Below are 21,310 nucleotides of genomic sequence, written 5' to 3' on the forward strand. Positions count from 1 at the left end.
CGGGCCCCGGCTCCTTCCCCGGCGCGCGCGGCTGCCAAGGTGACTGGGCAGCGCCCCCCCCCCCCCCCCGCCGGCCCCCCGCGCGCGCGCGGGCCCGGCTGCGGTCGCCATGGCTGCGGGAGGCGAGGGGTCGCGCGGCCCGACGCCCCGCCCCGCCCCAGCGAGCCCCGCCCGCGCGGCCCGCCCTCCACGCCGCCAGCGCCGTAGCCGCCGCTGCCGCTACAGCCGCGGGGCGCGGGGGCTGCGGTGGGCGCAACCCCGCGCGGCGCGGACTGGAGGCGGGGGGGGGCCGCGCCAGGCCCGAAGCCGAGGCGGGGCTGGGCCGCCCCCGCCGCGCCCGCCCTCCCTCCCGGGATGCGGTGCTGAAGCCCAGCATGGCCGGCCCGGGCCCCACCTTCCCGCTGCACCGGCTCGTCTGGGCGAACCGGCACCGCGAACTGGAGGCCGCGCTCCACAGCCGCCAGGTGAGGCCCACCGGGCACCCGGGCCGTCCTCCGGGCCGCCCACCCAAAGCCAGGTCTCCGTCCTGGAGGCCGCCAGGCCTGATCCGAAGCCCGGGTCACCTGCCCCTCTCGCTTGAGCCACTGGCCTCCGCTTCCAGCGCTGGGCCTTGCCCAGCCCGTCTCCCCGCTTCACATTGCATCCAGCCCCCGACTTCGCGCCACATCACCCCTGAGCCAGGCCGAGAGCCAGCAGCCTGGTTCTGGCCCCCAGGCTCTTCCCACCTGCCCCCTCCCCCTTCCTATTAGGACACGCAGGCCATCCTCTGCCATTTCCATGGTCTGTCTGCTATCTTTATTTCCCACAATGACTCCCAACCAGGTTCAGCCTAGTGGCCTTCTTGCTTCTCCTTACTTGCCCTGTGCTGAGTGTCCCATCTCTCCCAGCACGACATTGAACAGGAGGACCCCCGGGGGCGCACTCCCCTGGAGCTGGCTGTGTCCCTGGGGAACCTGGAGTCCGTGAGAGTGCTCCTTCGACACAATGCCAATGTGGGCAAAGAGAGCTGCCAGGGCTGGGCAGGTACTACAGAGGGCAGAGGGGCTCCCCCGAGGCTGGCAGTGGGGTTGGTGCGGCAGCGAGCGGTCAGGCCTGGGGCCGTTGGTGAGCTCCCCCCCCAGCAGCCCGGTGCCCCTAGTCCTGCAGGAGGCGGTCAGCACCGGGGACCCGGAGATGGTGCAGCTGGTGCTCCAGTACCGGGACTACCAGAGGGCCACACAGAGGCTGGCTGGCATTCCAGAATTGCTCAGCAAGCTCCGCCAGGTACAGCAGGGTGCACAGGTGTGGCCGGTAGGGAGGGGTAGGGTGCCACGTCAAGGGGCCGTGACGACTACACGGGGGTCCCTCGGGTCACCTACTCGGTCTGTGCAGCCTGTTTTCCCAACGCTGTAGACGACATCCCTCTCTCTGGACTGCAGCCCGGGGTTGTGTAGGAAAGACAGGAGTCCAGGCCCACATGGGTGACATCAGGCCCTGTGGGAGGAAAGCCGTGGCCAACGACATCCCGGGTCCCTCATACCAGAAGTCTCTGCAGAGCTTTAGATGTGGGCCTCCTGGTGAATGCATATTTCCTAGAGGGAGAGTTTCATCTGACCAGCAGGTGTGGCCTGGTACCCCGGAGTACCTGTCCGCCCTCCTCAAGCGTGAAGAAGCCTGGCTGGGAGGGCACCCTACCTCGTGGCCCCCACCCCAGGGGCAGGCCCAGATCAGTGATGAGGACTCTGGGACCCAGGGGGAGCAGAAGTTCCCCCAGGGCCCCTCAGCAGGCTAGTGGCCAGGTGGAGACTGACCTCCAGGTCCCAGATACCTACCATCTGATTATTCCAAGACCTTTTTAGGGCCCCACTTAGCCCACCCTTTGCTGGATGGGGTTTGGTTGTGGTGGGGGCATATCTGGGACATAGCAGCACTTTAAGACTTGCTGAGGGGCTGGGCTCCCAGAAGGGGCTATAGACAAGGAGCCCCCCAGGCCCGCTGGTCCCCGGCACCAGGCACACCCTGACAGGTGCTCTGGTCTATCTCAGGCCCCCGATTTCTACGTGGAAATGAAGTGGGAGTTCACCAGCTGGGGTGAGTGAGGACCTCTTGGCTTCCCGGGGGCCGGGGAGGGGCGATTTGGGAAAGAACCCTGGTGACCTCCACACCCCCTGCAGTGCCCCTCGTGTCCAAGATGTGCCCGAGTGACGTGTACCGAGTGTGGAAGCGGGGCGAGAGCCTGCGGGTGGACACCAGTCTCCTGGGCTTTGAGCACATGACCTGGCAGCGCGGCCGGCGGAGCTTTATCTTCAAGGGCCAGGGTGAGCTGTGGGGGACTCACCGCGGGCACGCGGCAGGCCAGAGCAGCCCAGGTTCTCCCGTGGCTCGTGAGGACAGTGCCCTTCTTCTCTGCTTCCCAGGTGTAGAAACAGAGGTTGAGGGCGGAGGGGACCCGGGGGCTGGGGCCTCACCCACTTAGCAGCAGGTGGCTGAGGGCACCGTGGCGGCCCTTTCCCCACTGTCTGCGGCCCAGCACTGACGTGTCCCCCTCACACACCCGTTCCGGCTGGCAGAGGCGGGAGCCTTGGTGATGGAAGTGGACCACGACCGGCAGGTGGTGCACACCGAGACGCTGGGGCTCGCCCTGCACGAGCCGGAAGCGCTGCTGGCCGCCATGCGGCCCACTGAAGAGCACGTGGCCAGCCGTCTCACCTCTCCTATCGTCTCCACCCACCTGGACACTCGAAATGTGGCCTTCGAGAGGTCAGTTGGAGCCCGGCCGCACCGTAGGTGGTGCCCTTGAGGCTCCCGGCTCGGGCCTCTGGGAGGCTGGGCCACCCACAGAGGCTGCTCAGATGGGGGCGGGGGTCACCGCGGGCCCAGCGGCTCTCTCAGACCCCCTGTGGCAACCTTCGGGGCCCTGCATGGCTGTCCGTGGGCAGAGGAGGCTGGGTCGGGGTCCCCAGCGCCTTCACTTCTGGCCTCACGTGTTTTCCCATAACAACAGGGGTTTAGGCTGTGGCTCAGGGCGCTGTGTGCCCCAGTGTTGGTTTCTCAGTAGGATGGCTGTTTCTGGGCCAGAGTCCTTTGTGGGTAGTAGCTGAGGAATCTGACCCTACCGGCCCGGCTGTTCTCGCTGACGACGTATGTCCCAGTTCCAGGAACAGACTTCAGGACTACCTTAAAAAACAGACAGGCAAACGGCTTAATTGGAATACAGTTTTATACACCATACAGCGCAGCGGTTTTTAGTGTGTTCACAGATAGGCAGCTATCCCCACAGTTGACTTTAGAACATTGTTCTCACCCCAAAAAGAAATTCTTTAGCTACCAACTCCAGTGCCTGGAGCCCCCGACCTCCTCAGCGCTAGGCAGCCAGTGATTGACCGTCCCTGCAGATTTGCTTATCCTGGACTTTCAGATGCATGGAATCCTACACTAGGGCGTCTTTTGTGACTTCATTCACCGAGCAGGGTGTTTTCCAAGTTCATCCAGGTTGTAGCGTGTGACCACTTCATTCCTTCTACGGCTGTCCATCGTATGGCTATGCCACATTTCGTTTATGGATTCATCTACTGACAGACAGTAGGATTGCTTCCGTCTTTTGCCTCTTATGAATAATGCTCCTGGAAACATCAGTACGCGAGTTTTTGTGTGGACATAAGCTTTTATTTCTCTCCGGTGTATGCCTCGGAGTGGAATTGCTGGGTCACATGGTAACTGGATGTTTAACTGTTTGTGGAACTGCCAGACCCTTTACCGAGGGGGCTGCAGCATTTTACACACACACACACACACACACACACACACACATACACACACACACACACACACACACACCGTGTATGAGGGTTCTGGTTTCTTCACGTCCTCACCAACACTTGATGTTCGTTTATTTATTTTTGGATTGTAACCACCGTGGTGGTGGATGTGAGAAGTGGTATCTCATTGTGGCTTTGATTTGCATTTCCTTAACGATTAGTGATACTGAGCACCTTTTCATGTGCTTATTAGCCATCTGTATATCTTCTTTGGAGAAGTGTCTGTTCAGATCCTTTGCACATTTAAACAATTGGGTTATCTTTCTAAAAAAAAAATACATATATATACATATGTATATATATATATACACATATGTATATATATGTATGTTTATTTTGAGAGAGGGGAGAGAGAGAGAGCACGAGCAGGGGAGGGGTAGAGACGGAGGGAAGGAGGGACGGAGAGAGAATCCCAAGCAGGCTCTGCACTGTCAGCGCAGAGCCCGACGCAGGGCTCAAACTCACGAATGTGAGATCATGACCTGAGCTGAAATCAAGAGTCAGATGCTTAACCAGTTGAGCCACCTAGGTGCCCCAACAATTGGGTTATCTTTTTATCATTGAGTTGCAAGAGTTCTTTACATACTCCAGATGTACATCCCTCATCAGGTACATGATTTACAAATATTTCCTCCCATCTTATGGGCTGACTTTTCACATGTCTTGATGGCGTCCTTTCAAGCACAGGTTTTTAATTTTCACAAGATCCGATGCATCTGTTGTTTCCTTTGTCACCTGTGCTTCTACCATCACACATCTACCAATATTTGACTTTGTCAAATCCAAAGTTACAAAGATTTTCCCCTGTGTTTTCTTCTGAAAGTTTTATACTTTTTTTTTTTTAACGTTTATTTATTTTTGAGACAGAGAGAGACAGAGCATGAACGGGGAGGGTCAGAGAGAGAGGGAGTCACAGAATCCGAAGCAGGCTCCAGGCTCCGAGCCGTCATCCCAGAGCCCGACGCGGGGCTCGAACTCACGGACCGTGAGATCATGACCTGAGCCGAAGTCGGATGCTTAACCGACTGAGCCACCCAGGCGCCCCGTATACTTTTTAGTTCTTACTTCTGACCCATTTTGAATTCATATTTGTGGGTGGTAAGGGTCCGACTTCATTCTTTTAGAGGTGACGATCCACTTGTCCCAGCACCGTGTGTTCAAGAGACTGTTCTTTCCCCATTGAATGGTCTTGGCACGCCTGTGGAAAATCAATTGACTCTTCATTCCATTCTGTTGATTTCTGTCGGTCCTTGTGCTGGTGCCACACTGCCTTAATTAAGCGCTGCCTCGTAGTAAGTTTTGAAATTGGGAAGTGTGTGTCTTTTGACTTTGTTCTTCTTTCTCACGATTATTTTGGGTCTTCTGGGTCCCTTGCAATTTCACCTGAATTCCAGATTCAGTCTGTCAATTTCTACAAAGAAGCCAGGTGGGATTCTGATAGGGTTTGCGCTGAATCTGTAACTCAGCTTGCAGAGTACTGCCATCTTAACAATGTTGGGTGCCCCCTACCAAGGACATGTGATCATTTCCCACTTACTTAGGTCTTTACTTTTTTCTTGTCATTTACAGCTGTAAATTTCCCTCTAAGCACTGCTTCAGCTGCGTCCCATAAGTTTTGATGTATCGAATCTTTCTTTCCATTTATTTCAGAGCATTTTCTGATTTCTCTTTTGATCTGTTCATCAATCCTTTGGGTTTTTTAGGAGTGTGCTGTTTACTTTCCACACATTTGTGAGTTTCCCAAATCTTTACTCTGTTATTGATTTCTTATTTCATCCCCTAGTGGTTGGGGAACATACTTTATAGGATTTTTCTCCTTTCAGTTTTATTGAAGCTTCTTTTATGGCCTCGCATATAATGCATCCTGGAAAATGTTCCACGTGCACCTGAGAAGAAAATGTGTTCTGTTGTGGTTGGGTGGAGTGTTCGAGGGAAGTGTGTTAAGTCTGGCTTATAGGGTTGTTCAAGTCTTCTGTTTCCTTGTTGATCTTTTGTCTGCTTGTCCTGTCCATTATTGAAATGGATGTCTGTTGATGTGTTGCAGTTATTGTTGTTGTCGTACTTTTATTTTTCATTTTGTATTATGGCAAATTTCAAACATGTACGTATGAGAGGAGAGAGAATAGTTAGAAAGTTCCCATCACCCCACTTCAACACTTACCAACATTCTGCCTATCTTGTTGAATCTATTCTTGCTTTTTTCCTTTTTACCCCAGATTATTTTATTTTGTTTTGCTTTGTTTTATTTTATTTTAATGTTTATTTATTTATTTTTGTTAGAGAGAGAGAGAGAGAGAGAGAGAGAGAGAGAGAGAGAGAGAGAGAGAGAGAGAGGGGCAAGAATCTGAAGCAGGCTTCGGGTTCTGAGATGTCAGTTCAGAGCCCGATGTGGGGCTTGAACCTGTGAACCGTGAGATCATGACCTGAGCTGAAGTCGGACACTTAACTGACTGAGCCACCTGGGATTATTTTATTTCATTTATTTATTTTTTAAAAAAATTTTTAATGTTTATTTTTGAGACAGAGGGAGACAGAGCGCGAGTGGGGGGGGGGGGGCAGAGAGAGAGGGAGACACAGAATCTGAAACAGGCTCCAGGCTCTGAGCTGTCAGCACAGGGCCCGACGCAGGGCTCAAACCCACAAACCGTGAGATCATGACCTGAGCCGAAGTCGGACGCTCAACCGACCGAGCCACCCAGGTGCCCCTACCCTGGATTATTTTAAAGCACATCCCAGGTGTCCTATCATTTTCACAGTAAATGCTTCTGCACACGACTCTAACAGAGGATGTTTTTTAAAACCAGCCCCAACACTGTCATCACACCTAACAAAATCAATGATAATCCCTCAGTACTTTTTAGTCCCCAGTCCTTGTTTGATGGTCGCCAGCCGTCCAGGCATCCTCATCAAGGCCCTTGCGTGTTTCACAGTGGGAAGGCTAATTGGAAGGGGTCTTTGGAAGGGAAGGCTTTGGCTAAGGTTGAAGGGCACGGGTCCTCATGAGCTCCTGTTTGGTCTGTTTCAGGAACAAATGTGGTATCTGGGGCTGGCGGTCTGAGAAGATGGAAACCGTTAGCGGCTACGAGGCCAAGGCAGGAGAGGCTAGTGGTGGGGGCTGGGGTAGGAGACAAGGCCCAGGAACCCCACCCCTTCTCCATGTCCACCCATGTGGAAGAGAGACAGAGTAGCCCACGGGCTCTGGAGGCCCTGTGCGGCGATGGGAACTCAGTGGGGCCCGAGTGCCCAGGCCCTGCCGAGCACATAGGGATCACCCCGGCACCAGCCCCGACCCAGGTTACCGAGATAAAATGAGCATTTTCCCTTCGTTACTGAGTCCCCATGGTTCAGACCCTGCCACCTCCTCCACTGTGGGGGGCGAGGTCCTGTCTGTCCCGGCGGAGAGGAGGGCTTGGGTTCTGTACCGGTGAGGCTGAGTGTGGGGGACAGGCTCTGAGCCCTCAGCTCTGCCTGTGTCCCCCCTGCTCCCCAGGTATACAGTGCCACCAACGTGGAGCTGGTGACACGCACTCGCACGGAGCACCTCTCTGATCAGGACAAGTCGAGGAGCAAAGGTAAACCCAGGTGCGCCTGCCTGTGGCCCAGTCACACCATATGCCGGGGTCACCCTGCTCCGGGGCCAGGGCCGCAGTGTCCGGCATGAGCTGGGAGGCCTCCCCGTTCCCGTGTGCTCAGTCTCCCACCCGACAAAGGCTCCCAGGGTGGATGGTGGGTGGGGGCAGTCGGGGGGCAGTGGCCCAAAGTCTCCTCACGGGCTCCCACCCCTTCTCAGGAGGGAAGACTCCATTCCAGTCCTTCCTCGGGATGGCCCAGCAGCACTCCTCTCACAGCGGGGTGAGCCGGGCCCAGGGGGCTGGGGGCCACGGGCAGGGGGCCGTGACGCAGGGCCAGGCAGCCACCCTCCTGAGCACTAAGCCCAGTCCTGGGACCCTCCCAGGCTCCTGTGCAGCAGGCCGCCAGCCCCACCAACCCCACAGCCATTTCCCCCAGTGAATACTTCGACCCCAACTTCAGCCTGGAGTCCAGGAACATCGGCCGCCCCATTGAGATGTCCAGCAAAGTGCAGAGGTGAGGTCGTGGGGCTGGCTTGGGGACTTCCCTCAGGGACACGGATGCCGCCTGGTCCCCCGAGCCCCTTGTAGACTCCTGTCACACACGGGGCCCACCAGAGTGGGGGACCCACTCATGCAGCCAGCTTCCTTCTAGACTCTCCTCCTTGGGGGTAGGAGCCAGGTCTGTCTTAACCATGGTTGTTGGCAGAGGGCTTGGACCAGAGGATTGGTTACTCTTCTTTGGTGAGTGAGTGAGTGAGTGAGTGAGTGAGTGAGTGAATGAATGAATGAATGAATGAGTGAATGAGCAGCACCACCCATTTATGGTTTTCTGTTCAACTGAATGAGCACCTTCTGGAGGCCAGCTTGTGGCCGAGGGGAAGGGCTCACAGCTCTACTGTCTCCCGGCTTTGTGGCCCCAGGAAACGTCTTCTCCTCCGAGAGTCTGTTCTCTTCCTCAGTAAAATACCAGTCACACTTAGCCACCTGCCCACAAGGGTGCTAAGAGGATCTCATGAGCCATGACGTAGAACTTGCGGTGAGCCCAGCACTGCCCTATGAACCACAGGCAGACTTAGCCACCGAGTGCTCGATTCGAACCCTGGTCGTCCTGACCTCTGGGCTTTGCTGGACCCAAAAGTGTGGCAGAGTGTGAGGTGCTGGCCAGCTGTGGGCTGGAGAGGAGGACCCGGCTGTGGACAAGGCCATGATTGAAGCCAGCAGCCCGGCCCTGCCCTCTCCATCCAGATGAGTTGAGCTGGCTCAAGCTGCCATAGGCCCCAGCCTGGGCCCAGGGTCTGGGTGCAGCTCGGGCGGTAGGGCCAAAGGACAGAAGCTCCTGGGGCAGGCAGGCGGGGGCAGCTGAGCAGACGAGAGGGCACCTCAGGCCCGGCAGAGGGTGTGAGTCAAGGCAGGTGTCCAGAGTGGGTGGGTCTTAGCAGAGGGGCCATTAGGAGTTCCTTGACTCACGTCCTGTGCAGGTTCAAGGCAACACTGTGGCTGAGCGAGGAGCACCCACTGTCCCTGGGTGACCAGGTGACGCCCATCATTGACCTGATGGCTATCAGCAACGCTCACTTTGCCAAGCTGCGTGACTTCATCACCCTGCGCCTGCCCCCCGGCTTCCCAGTCAAGATTGGTGAGGGGCGGTCTGGGGCAGCCGGGGGTCTGGGGCAGCTCCCGGGGTGGTGCCGGCCTCTGGCTCAGGCTCGGCTGTCTCCTCGCAGAGATCCCCCTTTTCCACGTGCTCAACGCCCGCATCACCTTCAGCAACCTGTGTGGCTGTGACGAGCCCCTGAGCTCGGTGTGGGTGCCGGCCCCCAGCTCTGGCTCTGCTGTCACAGCTTCAGGTACCGCCGCGGGCGAGGGGGGCCGGCGGTGCTGCTCGCTGGTCTCTGAGCCCCGGGGCTGAGTGCTGCCCTTCTGCGCAGGGAGCCCTTTCCCGTGTGAGGTGGACCCCGCCGTGTTTGAGGTGCCCGAGGGGTACAGCGTGCTGGGCACGGAGCGCAGCGAGCCCCTTCGCGACGAGGACGACGCCCTGCTCCAGTTCGCCATCAGGCAGAGCCTGCTTGAGGCGGGCGCGGAGGCGGAGCAGGTGGGACGCGGGCAGCGGCCAGACCCTGGGGGTGGGCAGGGGCGCCAGAGGTGACAGCTCCGGGCTCTGTCTGCTGCAGGTGACTGTCTGGGAGGCCCTGACCAACACCCGGCCCGGTGCCCACCCTCCTCCCCAAGCCGCCGCCTACGAGGAGCAGCTTCAGCTGGAGCGGTGAGGCCCGCTAGCACCTACTGGGACGGTATCTCGGCCTGCCCTGCCCCAAGGAGCCTGCCAGCCAGGGGGTCCTTGGCTGGTGGCGGTGGGTGGCGGGGAGGTGCTGGTCCCAGGACCCCATGCCCTCTCCGAGGCCACCCTCCAGAAGCAACGTGGCCTGCCATCAAAGGCAGCATGAGGATGGGAGACACAGGGTCCCCTGCCTCGTCTCTTCTCTCCGGTCTCCCAGGTCCCAGCCACCTTGTCCTCCATAGCTATGTCCCAACACTTGGCCTTCTTCCCCAGCCTTAGCGCTCACTGGTCTGTTCTCCCCTCTCACGCCTTGCCTGGAAGGGCCCTCCAAGAGAGCCTGCGGATGTCCACAGAGCCCAATGGCCCAGAGTCCCCTCACAGGACACCCCCGGCCCCGGCCCCCCCAAGCTTTGAGGAGCAGCTTCGCCTGGCCCTGGAGTTGTCTTCGAGGGAGCAGGAGGAGCGGGAACGGCGGGGGCAGCAGGAGGAGGAAGACTTACAGAGGATCCTGCGGCTCTCACTCACGGAGCACTGAGCACCGAGTACCCAGTCCCTGGGAGGGTTGTCTGGTCTGCTCCCCCACCTGCTTTTGTAACTTATTTATTTATAAACTCTCTGCTGCTCAGCTGCCGGCCCGGAGCCCTGGGGATGGGCTTGCATTGGAGACCAAGGTGGAAATAAAGAGACTTTCAGCAGCAGGCTTGTTCTGCTCAATGGGATGACAAAGCATGGGAGGCGACATCGAGGGGAGATACTGTGGGCAGTGGCCTCAGACCTGGGTTTGAATCCTGGCTGTGGCCCCCTTAGCTTCTCTGAGCCTGTTTCCCCAGCTGTAAAATGAGACCACCTCCCAGCCCCCAGGGCTGTTGGGAGGGTGAAGTGAACCAACAAACCAACATACGTCAAGTCCCTTACAGAGTATGTGCCTCACAAACATCCGCTCCCTGTAGTCTTGTTCCACCTATTGGGGATCCAGGTTCCTCCTGCCACTCAGGCTTTCCCAGAACCCACCCCTGCTCCTATCAAGGAGGGGAAAGGCTGGGCCTCCAGACTATTCCCAACCAACTGGGAGGAGCCCCCTGTACCCCAGGCCTGGGTTCCTGCCTGTTCTATCCGAGCATGTTCTATCCGAGTGACTTTGGACAAGTCCCTTCCCAGGCTGCAGTGTGAGCCTGCTCAACTCTGCCCTGCTCACCTCCAAGGTGGCCCTGAGGATGGCCTGTGATCCTGCGATGGGTTAGTTCTAAGTTCTGCCTGGTTTCCCCCCAAGCTCTGCATGTCTCCCAATGATTGTGCAGAGAGTGGAAGCATGAGGGCCAGTCAGCAAGAAGAAATAATTTTGGGGTGCCCTCCAACCTAAGACCTACTGTGTCTGATCCTCTCTGAGACCTGTGTCCCCAGTCCTGCCTCCCTAGGTGCCAATCTGGGTAACTGAACGGTTGAAGCCCAAAGCAGAACTCAGGTGACCTAGGTGGGCGGAGCCAGGAGGGCAGGGGCAGGGGCAGGGGCGCCTCCAAGAAGGAGGGACCGAACCCCGGAACCCCGGAACGAAGACTGCAAGTTGCCGGACCTCTGACCACTTCCCTCCCAGTCGCCGCGCTCCGCACCTGCGCCCCGCCCCGGGCCCGCCTCCAAAGTGCTGGGGGGGCGGGGGCGAGGCGGCCGAACCGAGGAGACGCAAAGGGAGGGGCGGCGGCTGCTCGGTGCTGGCTCCGCAGACCGGGTTGGACGCGGGCTGGACGCGCGTCTGGCCCTTTAAGGGCCGCCCCCGAGGAGGTGCCAGGCCCTGGTGGCTCCGGTCTCTCCTTCCTGGTCCTGCGGGGCAGGGACTGTCCGTGGGGCCGTGGTAGGGCACCGTACCCGGACGGGCCCAGGTGTGCCCGGCCTGGCCCCATGGCCCTGGTCACAGTGAGCCGCTCCCCTCCGGCCAGCGGCCACTCCACGCCTGTAGGGCCCACGGTAAGTCTGGCTTTGCCGTGCTCCGGCCCACGCAGTTGGCTGCCAGCTGGGCCCCGGGGAGCGCGTCCTGCCCACTGCCAGCCTCCCCTTGAGGCTGGGGGTGTGGGAAGAGGGACCCTAAGTGTCTCGCTGGAGGGGACTGGGAGGGGGTCTGGAGGCTCCCAAGAACTTAGACCAAGGCAAGATCCGGAGCCCCGAACACCAGCCCAGCCTGCGGAGGCCCTACCCTCTTCCAGGCCCAGATCTGGGCCAACCCCTTGGACACCTCCAGCACCCCCACCCACTCACCCCAGCTGCCCTACCTGGACCTTTGCCCAGGCTCCCCCGCGGTGCCTCCAGGTGGGGAGTGGACCGGGGTGGGAAGGGATCTGACATCTTTCCTGGTTCCAGTCTCCGGTTGGGGGGTGGGGCGATCCCACCCCCACCCCCCCACCCCCACAGCCTTGATAGCAGAGAGGAGAGTCCTTGCCACCCCCCACCTCACTCTGCCCCGGGGGCTGCTTTCTCAGCAGGACCAGGCATCCAAGCGGAGAAGCCGGCTCCAGCGAAGGTGAGCACCTCTCCGGGACAGAGACAACTACCTCCAGCTGCCAGGCCTGGCCCCCGCCCTACTGGAGGACTCGGCCCGAACCAACTACTGCATATGTGGGGCAATGTTGCTGGTGGGCACAGTGGGCTTGCAGTGCTGACCGGGCTGCCTTTGCTTTTATCTTCCTCCCGGTCAGTCGGGGCTCCTCCACCACTATTCTGGACCTTGGCTCGGGTCAGTAGTCACAAGCCAAAGGGCAGGGATGGGACGGCAGGGCCCAAGGGCTCCTGGGTCCCCACCAAGTTTACAGCATCTCCTGAGATAGGCAGGGGGGAAGGGAAAGGGAGCAACCCTTGCCCCCCCCCCCCCCACTTAAACAAGTGGCTCGGGGGCTTGGCAGCCTCCAAGACAGTAGTTCCCCAAATGTGGTGGCCTCAGCACTTGGGAACTCCTTAGAAATGCACATTCTCAGGCCTCCACCCCAGACCTGTTGACTCCCCCGGGACGGGGCCCGACACTTGTTCTAACAAGCCTGGTGGGTGAATCTGATGCACGTCCGCCTTGAGGGGGATGACGGACGTAAAGTGGTTTCCCTGCTGCCCTACCAGGCAGAGCTTTGCAGTGCTCCGTGGGGCTGTCCTGGGACTGCAGGACGGAGAGGACAATGGAGAAGCAGCTGACGCTGGCCCTGAGGCAGTGGAGGGACCCCCGGGGGAAGAACAGCCCCACAGCGACCAGACAGACGATGGGCAGGGGCCCCAGAGTCCCCAGAAGCAGGAGCAGAGTCAGCACCTGCACCTCATGGTGGAGCTGCTGAGGCCACAGGACGACATCCGCCTGGTGAGGGGCCGCTGAGCCCTCGGAGAAGGGGAGAGAGCCAGCTCTTGAGGGGTGGGGGGGGGGGAGGCGAGGGTAGAAGGGAGCCACCGTGTGTGTCTGCTGGGGAGCAGTGGTACGAGGGCAAGTAATACGGATCCCCCAAACCCTGATGAGCCTCCCGGTTCAGCTAGTTGTTTAAACAAGGCACGATCACGTCCTCAGGTCTCTGGAGGAGCGGGAAATGATGGGGGTCTGCCCTGCATGAGCCTGTAAGGCCCGATCAGGTCCAAGAGCTGGGAATTACACGGAGGTGGGGTTCTGTGCAACCAGCACAGGACCTTCCTGACCCCATGAGTTGTGCGCACACCTCAGGCCTGGCCGGGTGCTCCAGAGGGCCTGCTGAGCTGGAGGGGCGCCAGGCGGGGTGGGGCAGAGGTGGGAGCCGGTGGACCAGTTCCCAGATGCCTGTGGGGCATCTCACTGTCTGCAGCAAGATGGGAAAAACAAAATGGAGGCAGTCTTTCCGAAAGCTGAATTTATTCCACGGAAGCACTGTCCTTTGTTATGAGATTGTCTTTAGTATTTCTTTGATGAGAAACCTTTCTTGAATCAAATGATGGTAATGGCAAGTGGAAAAGGTTTTTGTTTTTTTTTTTTTTAAACCTCTTTCCTGGGCAGAAATTGAAAATGGGCAATGGGTGCTAGGCCCATTCTCCCCTTTTTTCCATACATACCCCCTTTACGAAAAATCTTCTTAAACATTCTGTTGGACCATGGAATCCCAAAGTTGGCAGCCACTGGGTTATCACTACCAATCTGGAATCTGGGAAGAGGAGGATGGGCACAGAGCAAGCAGGCAGCAGGTCTCTTCTAGGCCCACGTGTATGTCAGGTGGGGGGGGGGCGGGGGGTGCAGGGTCTTCTTGGGCCGCTGTGACCCTGGGCTTCCCCCTCCCCATCTTCCCCAGGCAGCCCAGCTGGAGGCGGCACGGCCCCCTCGGCTCCGCTACCTGCTGGTAGTTTCCACAAGAGAACATCAGAGCCAGGATGAGACAGTCCTCTTGGGAGTGGATTTCCCCGACAGCAGGTGCGAGCAGGGAGAGGAAGGGAGGGGGGCAAGGAAGTGAGATGCTGGGGAACAATGGCTTTTCTTCTGTCCCCGGCCAGCTCCCCGAGCTGCACCCTGGGCCTGGTCTTACCTCTCTGGAGTGACACCCAGGTGTACCTAGATGGAGACGGGTAAGAGATGGCGACTGGAGGGAGGAGAGAGGGGAGAGGGCGGTCGGCAGGGTGATGGACCGGAGAGGGTGACTGGGCAGTGGGGAGCAGTGGAAGAAATGCAGGCTGGGTATCTGGGGCCTGGGCCGACTCAGCTCCATCTTGGATTTGCTGTGTGACTCTAGGCAAGTCGCCTAACTTCTCTGGGCCTCGGCCACCCCAGGTGTGGCAAACGGGGCTCATTTTGAAGCCCAAATGCTGTGTGTGTACATATTCTGAGGGCCAGCCTCACGAGGTGGCAAGTAGGTTGGCCTCTCAGGAGCTCTGTCCCAGAGCCTGGAGTTGGATTCTACCCACACCTGGTCTCCCTCAGGGGCTTCAGCGTGACGTCCGGTGGGCAGAGCCGAATCTTCAAGCCCATCTCCATCCAGACCATGTGGTAAGGGTTAGGGCGGCCCGGTCTCCGGCCGGCCTCCTCTTCTCAGAGCCGGTCGGAGGGTCTGGGGAGGGGCGGCAGGGAGGAGAGTGTGACCCAGCCCATCCTCTGTCCTAGGGCCACACTCCAGGTGTTGCACCAGGCATGTGAGGCGGCTCTTGGCAGCGGTCTTGTGCCAGGGGGTAGTGCCCTTACCTGGGCTGGATACTACCAGGACAGACTGAGCTCTGACCAGAGCTGCCTCAACGAGTGGATGGCCATGGCCGACCTGGAATCCCTGCGGCCTCCCAGCGCCGAGCCTGGCCGGTCAGTGCGGGCAGGGGAGGAGAGGGGAGGGTGCCATGGCGGAGCTGGGAAGGGGTTCTTGGACTGACCGGCTCGGCTCCCAGGCCCTCAGAGCAGGAGCAGATGGAACAGGCGATCCGGGCTGAGCTGTGGGAGGTGCTGGACACCAGCGACCTGGAGAGCGTCACTTCCAAAGAGGTGGGCCGGGGGGGTTCCGTGTCTGGCTCAGTCGGTGCTGCATGCGACTCTTGACATCGGGGTCATGAGTTCAAGCCCCCACGTCGCGTGTAGAGCTTACTCAAAAAAAATAATAAAAGCTGGGCTGGTGCTGGGGAGGAGCGGGGGCCAGGAGAGAGCTGGGCCCCGGGCCGGGGGGTGGGGGTGGGGGTGGGGAGTGGGGGATGGGGGTGGGGGTGGAGAATCCTCCCACGGGGGCAGAGCTTTCCCCCAGTCCTGAGCCAGTCCCCCGCGCCTGGCTTCAGCTCCTCTGCCTAGATGGACAGGTGCTGTCCTCTGAGGCCCCGGAGGGAAGGGCGGGGCATCAGGACGCTTGCAAGGCACCCCCCCCCCCCCAGCCTCTCCTCCCCTTTGGCTCCGCCTGCAGATCCGCCAGGCCCTGGAGTTGCGCCTGGGCCGTCCTCTCCAACAGTACCGCGACTTCATTGATAACCAGATGCTGCTGCTCATGGCCCAGCAGGACCGCGCCTCCCGCATCTTCCCCCACCTCTACCTGGTGAGCAGCAGGGTGAGGGCGGGCGTGAGGGCGCCGCAGGTGGGGGAGCCGGAGGGTGAAGCTTCTGTCCCTCCGCAGGGCTCAGAGTGGAATGCAGCAAACCTGGAGGAGCTACAGAGGAACAGGTAGGGCTCCGGGCCCCTCAGGACCACCTAGCCTGTGTCTTCCCCTTCCCTTGGCCTCACCCCAAGGGGCGACCTGGCCAGAAACCCCCAGATCCCCCCCCCCCAGCAGCTGCTAGCTCTGCCTCCGACCCCCTCCCCCCTGCAAGGTCTTGGGGCCCTGCTGGCAGCTCCCCCGGCCCGCTTCCTCCCCACTCTGTAAAGCAAGCCCCATATGGAAGGCCGCAGTGACACAGAGAAGAGGGGCGGCAGTGAGGTGGGCGCCCTGAGGGCCTTTCCCAAGCAGAAAAGCCCCTCTCCACCTGACCGCGTCTCACAGAGACAGGCAGGGGGGCTGGCTGCCTGCCCTCCTTGGTTCCTGCCATTTGTCCCCCACGGGCTCCCGGGAAACCTACTGTGGCCCCCGTCACCGTCACCCAGCTGCTGCAGATCCACCCGGTCTCAGCTTAGATCAAAGCTGTCCTCCCACTGACTTCTGAGACTAGTGGGCTTAGTGCTTCCGTCAGCCCAGCAGCTACCTGGACCAGAGGGGGAAACTCAAACCCCGGTGGGGCGGCATGATTCGCTCAAGGTCACGGCCACCTTCTCCCCTCACGTCTGCACCGTCCCCACCCGACTCTCAGAACCAAGGACTAAACAGAACCAGCAGGGTCGGCCGGGTCCGCTGGCCCACGGGCCTGGTGCCCCTGGCAACGTCAGCCAGGCCGCATACCCTCCGCTACAGGGTCAGCCACATCTTGAACGTGGCCCGCGAGATTGACAACTTCTACCCCGATCGCTTCATCTACCACAACGTGCGCCTCTGGGATGAGGAGTCAGCCCAGCTGCTACCCCACTGGAAGGAGACGCACGGCTTCGTGGAGGCCGCGAGGTGGGGCTCCGCCTGCCCCAGCTTCAAGTGGTCCCCTTGCCTCTTCCCTCCGGCTCAGGACCTCTCCCGGCCCTCAGGGTCTTGACTCCCTCCCCTGCTCTGGGCGGAGCACTCCCTGTCCTTCTCCCACACCGCAGGGCCCCTCACAGCGATGGGGCGGGGAAGGGGCGGGGGCCGACCGTGTTCTGCCTCCGCAGAGCACAGGGCACTCGGGTGCTAGTCCACTGCAAGATGGGCGTCAGCCGCTCAGCTGCCACGGTGATAGCTTATGCCATGAAGCAGTATGGCTGGAGTCTGGAGCAGGCTCTGCGCCACGTGCAGGAGCTCCGGCCCATCGCCCGCCCCAACCCCGGCTTTCTGCGCCAGCTGCAGACCTACCAGGGCATCTTGACCGCCAGGTACAAGCCGGGGGCCGGGGAGCAGGTGGGTGTGGGCGCTGGGCGTGGCTGCTGGGTCGCTCAAAGCTGACCGGGGCCCACCTCTTTCCAGCCGGCAGAGCCACATCTGGGAGCAGAAAGTGGGTGGGGCTTCCCCGGAGGAGCCCCTCGCCCCGGAGACGTCTACACCGTTCCTGCCTCTTCCGCCGGAACCAGGGGGCAGTGGGGAGGTGAAGGCTATGGGTTTGGAGGAGAGCCAGTCAGCCCTGAAAGAGGAGCCTGGGCCACGGCCCCGTATCAACCTCCGAGGGGTCATGAGGTCCATCAGCCTCCTGGAGCCTTCCTCGGAGCTGGAAAGCATTTCAGGGGCCAGTGACCTGCCAGAGGTGAGGCTGGAGCTAGGGAAGGAGCCCAGACTGAGGCACATCAGGGGACAGAAGCGGGAGGGGCAGATGGCAGGAGGAAGGAGAGAGACCAGGACTGGGGCCCAACTTCCCATGGGGACCATTCCCTGGGCAGCTCACTTCTGTCCCCTCAGAGCAGCCGAGGAGACCTCGTGGGCGGTCAGTGAGCACTGCCCTCCGTGGGAGCTGCAGAGCAGCCTTGGGGCCGGAGGCACCTGCGTGGGCTTCTCAGCCGAGCCGGCCCCGGCGTGAAGGCTGCAGACAACTCTCAGCCCGATGAAAGGACTTGCTTCCTCAGGGGCAGGGCTGCCCAGCCATGGCACGAGCATCCTCCCCAGGCCGAGAGCTGGACACCCAACTGCCAACCCCAGATGAGGTGGAGAAGATGCTCTGCGGCCCCTCCCAAATCTGAGGGGAACCCACCAGAGGACGGGGTACAGAGGGGTCATGGCACTCACGTGACCAAATACGGGCTGGGCAGTTGAGCATCCTCCGTGCTAAGTGCTGCAGGGCACAAGCAGAAGACCGGAGACTAGCCTTTGCCTTAGGAAGCCAGACCCACCACGGGACTGGAGGCCAAGATGGCTGACCTGAGGAAAGAGAGCTCCTTACAGAGGGCGGGAACATTTGGGAGAGGCTTCCTGGAGGAGGTGGCACTGGGTATGGATGGTCGATGGGTGAGCGAGCGTGGGTGTTCCTAAAGGCAGTGTCTTCACTCGGTACCCGGAAGGTGTTTCACCTGCAGCTCTCAGGACTGACTGCACAAAGGCAGGGGGGCAAGAGGAGGAGGAGGGGGCCTCAAGGATACGGCAGGTGCAGGGGAGCTCAGGAGGGCTTCTGGGGCCAGAAGGAAGACCGGTGGGGGCCAAGGAGCAGGGCAGTGGGGCGGGGGTGCTATCTTCCCTCCTATGGAAATACGACCACGAGTAGCTCAGATTTTCTACATTCACTTAACATTCCGCACCTGCCCCTCCCCAGGCTTTGTGCTCAATAACTCTGCCCTGGAAAGACTTCTCAGTGATTCTTCTTGCACTCTGACCCTTCTAGGTGTTTTCTTCAAACGAGTCTTCAGAAGAAGACCCTCCGGTGCCCTTCCCTCAGCTCTCAAAGGCCAAGGGAGGCGAGCCGGGTCCCAAGGGGCCTTGGCCTGCCCTGAAGTCCCACCAGTCTGTGGTTGCCCTCAACAGCACCGCCCTGGTGGCCAGCCGGACCCGGGCCTTGCAGGAGCAGGCAGAGGCCGGCCGTTCCTCCACATCCAGGCTCCGGAAGGTGGTGAGGCAGGCCAGTGTGGATGGCAGTGGGGAGGAGGGCGAGGCTTGAGCCCTCACACATGCTCATGGCCCCCTAGACACAAATAGAGGCGCCTGAACACAGCTCCTGGGACGAGCGCCCTTCATTCCTGTCAGCTTGTCCACATTCCTTTTAGCTCCTCCCCAGTGGCCCCGAGATTCCATCACTACAGCCTCAGCTCCTATGGCCTTAAGTCTCAGACGTGTCCACCTTTCCAAGGGCTCAAGATCTTCTCTATAACGGGGATGTGACAGAGAGACTGAAAGTGCCTTTGGGGGCCAGAGCACCTTGCTTCATTCCCAGCTGCTGCCTGAAACACTCACTTGCAGCCAGGGAATAAACCCAGTGCAGAAAGCCTCATGCTTCCTCCCTCACCCACTCCCGTGTGCCTCACCCCTGCCCCTCTTCATTCCTGGGGCCCGCTAGGCCAGAGAACCGGTGGCCCTTAAAGGCCAAGAGTAACCTCAGTTCCCAGTTCTGGAGGCTCTGAGGAGCAGAGAGCGGTCCCGCCGATGGGGCCTTCCTCCCGCACTCCACAACCAGCCCGTCTTCTGCTGTTGTCCCCCGCCCCACGTCACTCCCCGACAGCAGTGCGCTGGGTCACAGGGCACTAGGCCAAAGAAAGTCGTCTTCTTGTCCTTCACGGCCTCTGGCCAGTTTTTCACAGTCTTAATAGTATCTGGCTTTGTACTTAGAAATTTAAAAAAAAAACATTTTCATATTATTTTCACTTTTATGATAAAGCTGTGTGCCTGTAAGTCTGATTCTTCTCTGGTTACACACGGAGTTTGGCCTCTCTTAGCCCTTCCGGCCTCCTCATAGCAACCACCAGGTGTCTTGAGGCAGGCCCCGTTTTGGAGGACTGGCGGGGTGGGAGGGTAGTGGTGGGGTGGGGCCGGAAGAGGAATGGGGAAGAGAAGAGGGGAGACCAGTGCTGTCTCCCTCACTTCCTAGGGCAGGGCCTGGGTAAATGTTAGCTGCCCCTGCGCCAGTCAGGCAGGTTGGGGTGGGGGACAAGTCTACGCTGGGCAGCAGGTGCTTGGCTCTGTTGGGACAGCTGAAGCGAGTTACCCATGAGGAAGTGGGAGCTGCCGACGCCTATCTGGACAGGACCAAGCCTGTTCCGGAAGCTAAGGCTCTGTTTGGACACTTGACGATCGTTCTCGAGCGCACTGTGGGCCCCAAGAATCTTCCTCTTGCTCCAATGCAAGACGGCCTGGTCTTCCAAGCCAGTCCCTCCCTGTCAAGGAAGAGGGACCCTCGATGGGCCCCCCCCTTCTGCGTCCAGGTTCCTTTTGCTCCACTTTACTGTTCAAAAAGAGTAAGTGACTCCATCTTTGTCACTTCTGTCTTCTCTTCCCAAGATCATATCCTCTGCCCCATAAACACACTACTTCGGTCGGGGGGGGGAGGTGGTGGATACGCAACTCCTTCCTTCAAAGCAGACTCAGAGGTAGGAGCTGGCACCACTTGAGAACTCATGCCCCGTTCTAAGGCCATTTCTCACCTAGACCCCAGTGGGACCCCAGCACTACTCTACTCCGAGAGTACCAAGGGACAAGAAACTTGGGATCCAGCCCTGGCTTGGCCACTTATAACTCACTTCACTTCAAGTCTCTGTTTCTTTCTGTAAAACAAAGGGATTAGACTAGGAAATCCCTAAGCGCCCCCTTCCCACTTGGATATGTTAATGATACATGTCACCTACACATTGACGGAATTCACCCCCAACACGCTCTCTGGAAGAACCATGTGTACCTGTGTGTAGATGACATGCCTAGGGTCCCAGGTGGGGTCCAGAGAGGCTCGCATGATTCTTGATCCACCTCGCTGGTCCACCCTTCTGAGCAAACAGTGGGGCTGCCTGTCGTCCTCCAGCCAACCATGCGTCTCACCCAGGCTGCCCTTTCAGCGGTCCTAAGCCAGGGTTAGGGGCAGGTAGGGTGACAGTGTCAGGAAGGAAGCCAAGGCCAGGCCCTGCCTTCCTACAGCCTCTGCGGCTGGGAATGGAGAGTCCTATCATGAACTCAGAGCTAGGGGCTGACCAGAATCTATGGACAGGAACAACTGGCTGGCTCTCAGTTGGTAGAGCAACTGATAATCTTGATCTCAGGGTCGTGAGTTCGAGCCCCACATTGGGTGTAGAGATTACTTTAAAAGAATGCAAATGATTTAACACACACACACACACACACACACACACACACACACACCTCACACAAATTGCTAAAGGGGCAAAAAAAGTAAAAAAAAAAAAAAAAAAAGGTATACAATGAAAAGTATGTGTCCTTTAGATCTTATTTTCCAATCCTTCACAAGCAGCATTGTTACAGCTTCTTCTGAGTCCCTCCAAAGACGTTCCATGCTTATGTCATCAAATATATTTATGTATTGTTTTAAAAACAAATTATAGGGGCACCTGGGTGGCTCAGCTGGTTAAGCGTGACTGGTGGTTTCCGCTCAGGTCTCCGGGTTTCGTGAGTTTGAGCCCCGCATCGGGTTCTGCACTGGAAGTGGTGCGGGGTCTGCTTGGGATTCTCTCGGTCTCCCTCTCTGTCTCTGCTCCTCCCCGACTTGTGCTCTGTCTCTTCCAAAATAAACAAATAAACGTAAAAAACCCA

The 21,310-nt window shown here is 59.2% G+C and overlaps 2 protein-coding genes and 1 long non-coding RNA gene across 6 annotated transcripts; 2 read left to right on the plus strand and 1 right to left on the minus strand.

The window, feature by feature from the left end:
• Positions 1 to 267: 267 nt before the first annotated feature.
• ANKRD13D (ankyrin repeat domain 13D) lies at positions 268 to 10,337 on the plus strand. The gene is made up of 15 exons (XM_042959011.1): positions 268 to 464; positions 888 to 1,023; positions 1,139 to 1,263; positions 2,025 to 2,070; positions 2,154 to 2,297; positions 2,550 to 2,739; positions 6,823 to 6,889; positions 7,288 to 7,369; positions 7,588 to 7,649; positions 7,753 to 7,883; positions 8,848 to 9,005; positions 9,094 to 9,216; positions 9,298 to 9,461; positions 9,541 to 9,632; positions 9,969 to 10,337. Exons 1-15 carry the CDS (start codon positions 375 to 377, stop codon positions 10,180 to 10,182), a joined length of 1,824 nt encoding a protein of 607 aa, XP_042814945.1. The 5' UTR covers positions 268 to 374; the 3' UTR covers positions 10,183 to 10,337.
• A 980-nt stretch (positions 10,338 to 11,317) lies between these two features.
• On the plus strand, positions 11,318 to 18,744 carry SSH3 (slingshot protein phosphatase 3). Of its 4 annotated transcripts, XM_042958769.1 has the most exons (15): positions 11,318 to 11,606; positions 12,116 to 12,156; positions 12,744 to 12,975; positions 13,922 to 14,040; positions 14,121 to 14,192; positions 14,545 to 14,610; positions 14,725 to 14,913; positions 14,997 to 15,090; positions 15,497 to 15,625; positions 15,704 to 15,750; positions 16,472 to 16,618; positions 16,816 to 17,016; positions 17,108 to 17,381; positions 17,698 to 17,833; positions 18,447 to 18,524. In XM_042958769.1, exons 1-14 carry the CDS (start codon positions 11,541 to 11,543, stop codon positions 17,809 to 17,811), a joined length of 1,791 nt encoding a protein of 596 aa, XP_042814703.1. In that variant the 5' UTR covers positions 11,318 to 11,540; the 3' UTR covers positions 17,812 to 17,833; positions 18,447 to 18,524. The 4 variants fall into 4 exon arrangements, with proteins under 4 accessions (XP_042814703.1, XP_042814701.1, XP_042814702.1 ...); XM_042958767.1 differs by lacking the exon at positions 17,698 to 17,833 and having other exon boundaries at positions 11,319 to 11,606; positions 18,447 to 18,744; XM_042958768.1 differs by lacking the exon at positions 17,698 to 17,833 and having other exon boundaries at positions 11,319 to 11,606; positions 12,119 to 12,156; positions 18,447 to 18,744.
• On the minus strand, positions 13,582 to 14,522 carry LOC122231239. The gene is made up of 2 exons (XR_006208433.1): positions 13,964 to 14,522; positions 13,582 to 13,777 (listed from the first exon to the last, which is right to left on the minus strand). It is a non-coding gene; the product is annotated as an uncharacterized LOC122231239 (long non-coding RNA).
• Positions 18,745 to 21,310: the final 2,566 nt, after the last annotated feature.

Source organism: Panthera tigris, chromosome D1 (genome assembly GCF_018350195.1).
Source record: "Panthera tigris isolate Pti1 chromosome D1, P.tigris_Pti1_mat1.1, whole genome shotgun sequence".
In the NCBI taxonomy this organism is placed as follows: domain Eukaryota; kingdom Metazoa; phylum Chordata; class Mammalia; order Carnivora; family Felidae; genus Panthera; species Panthera tigris.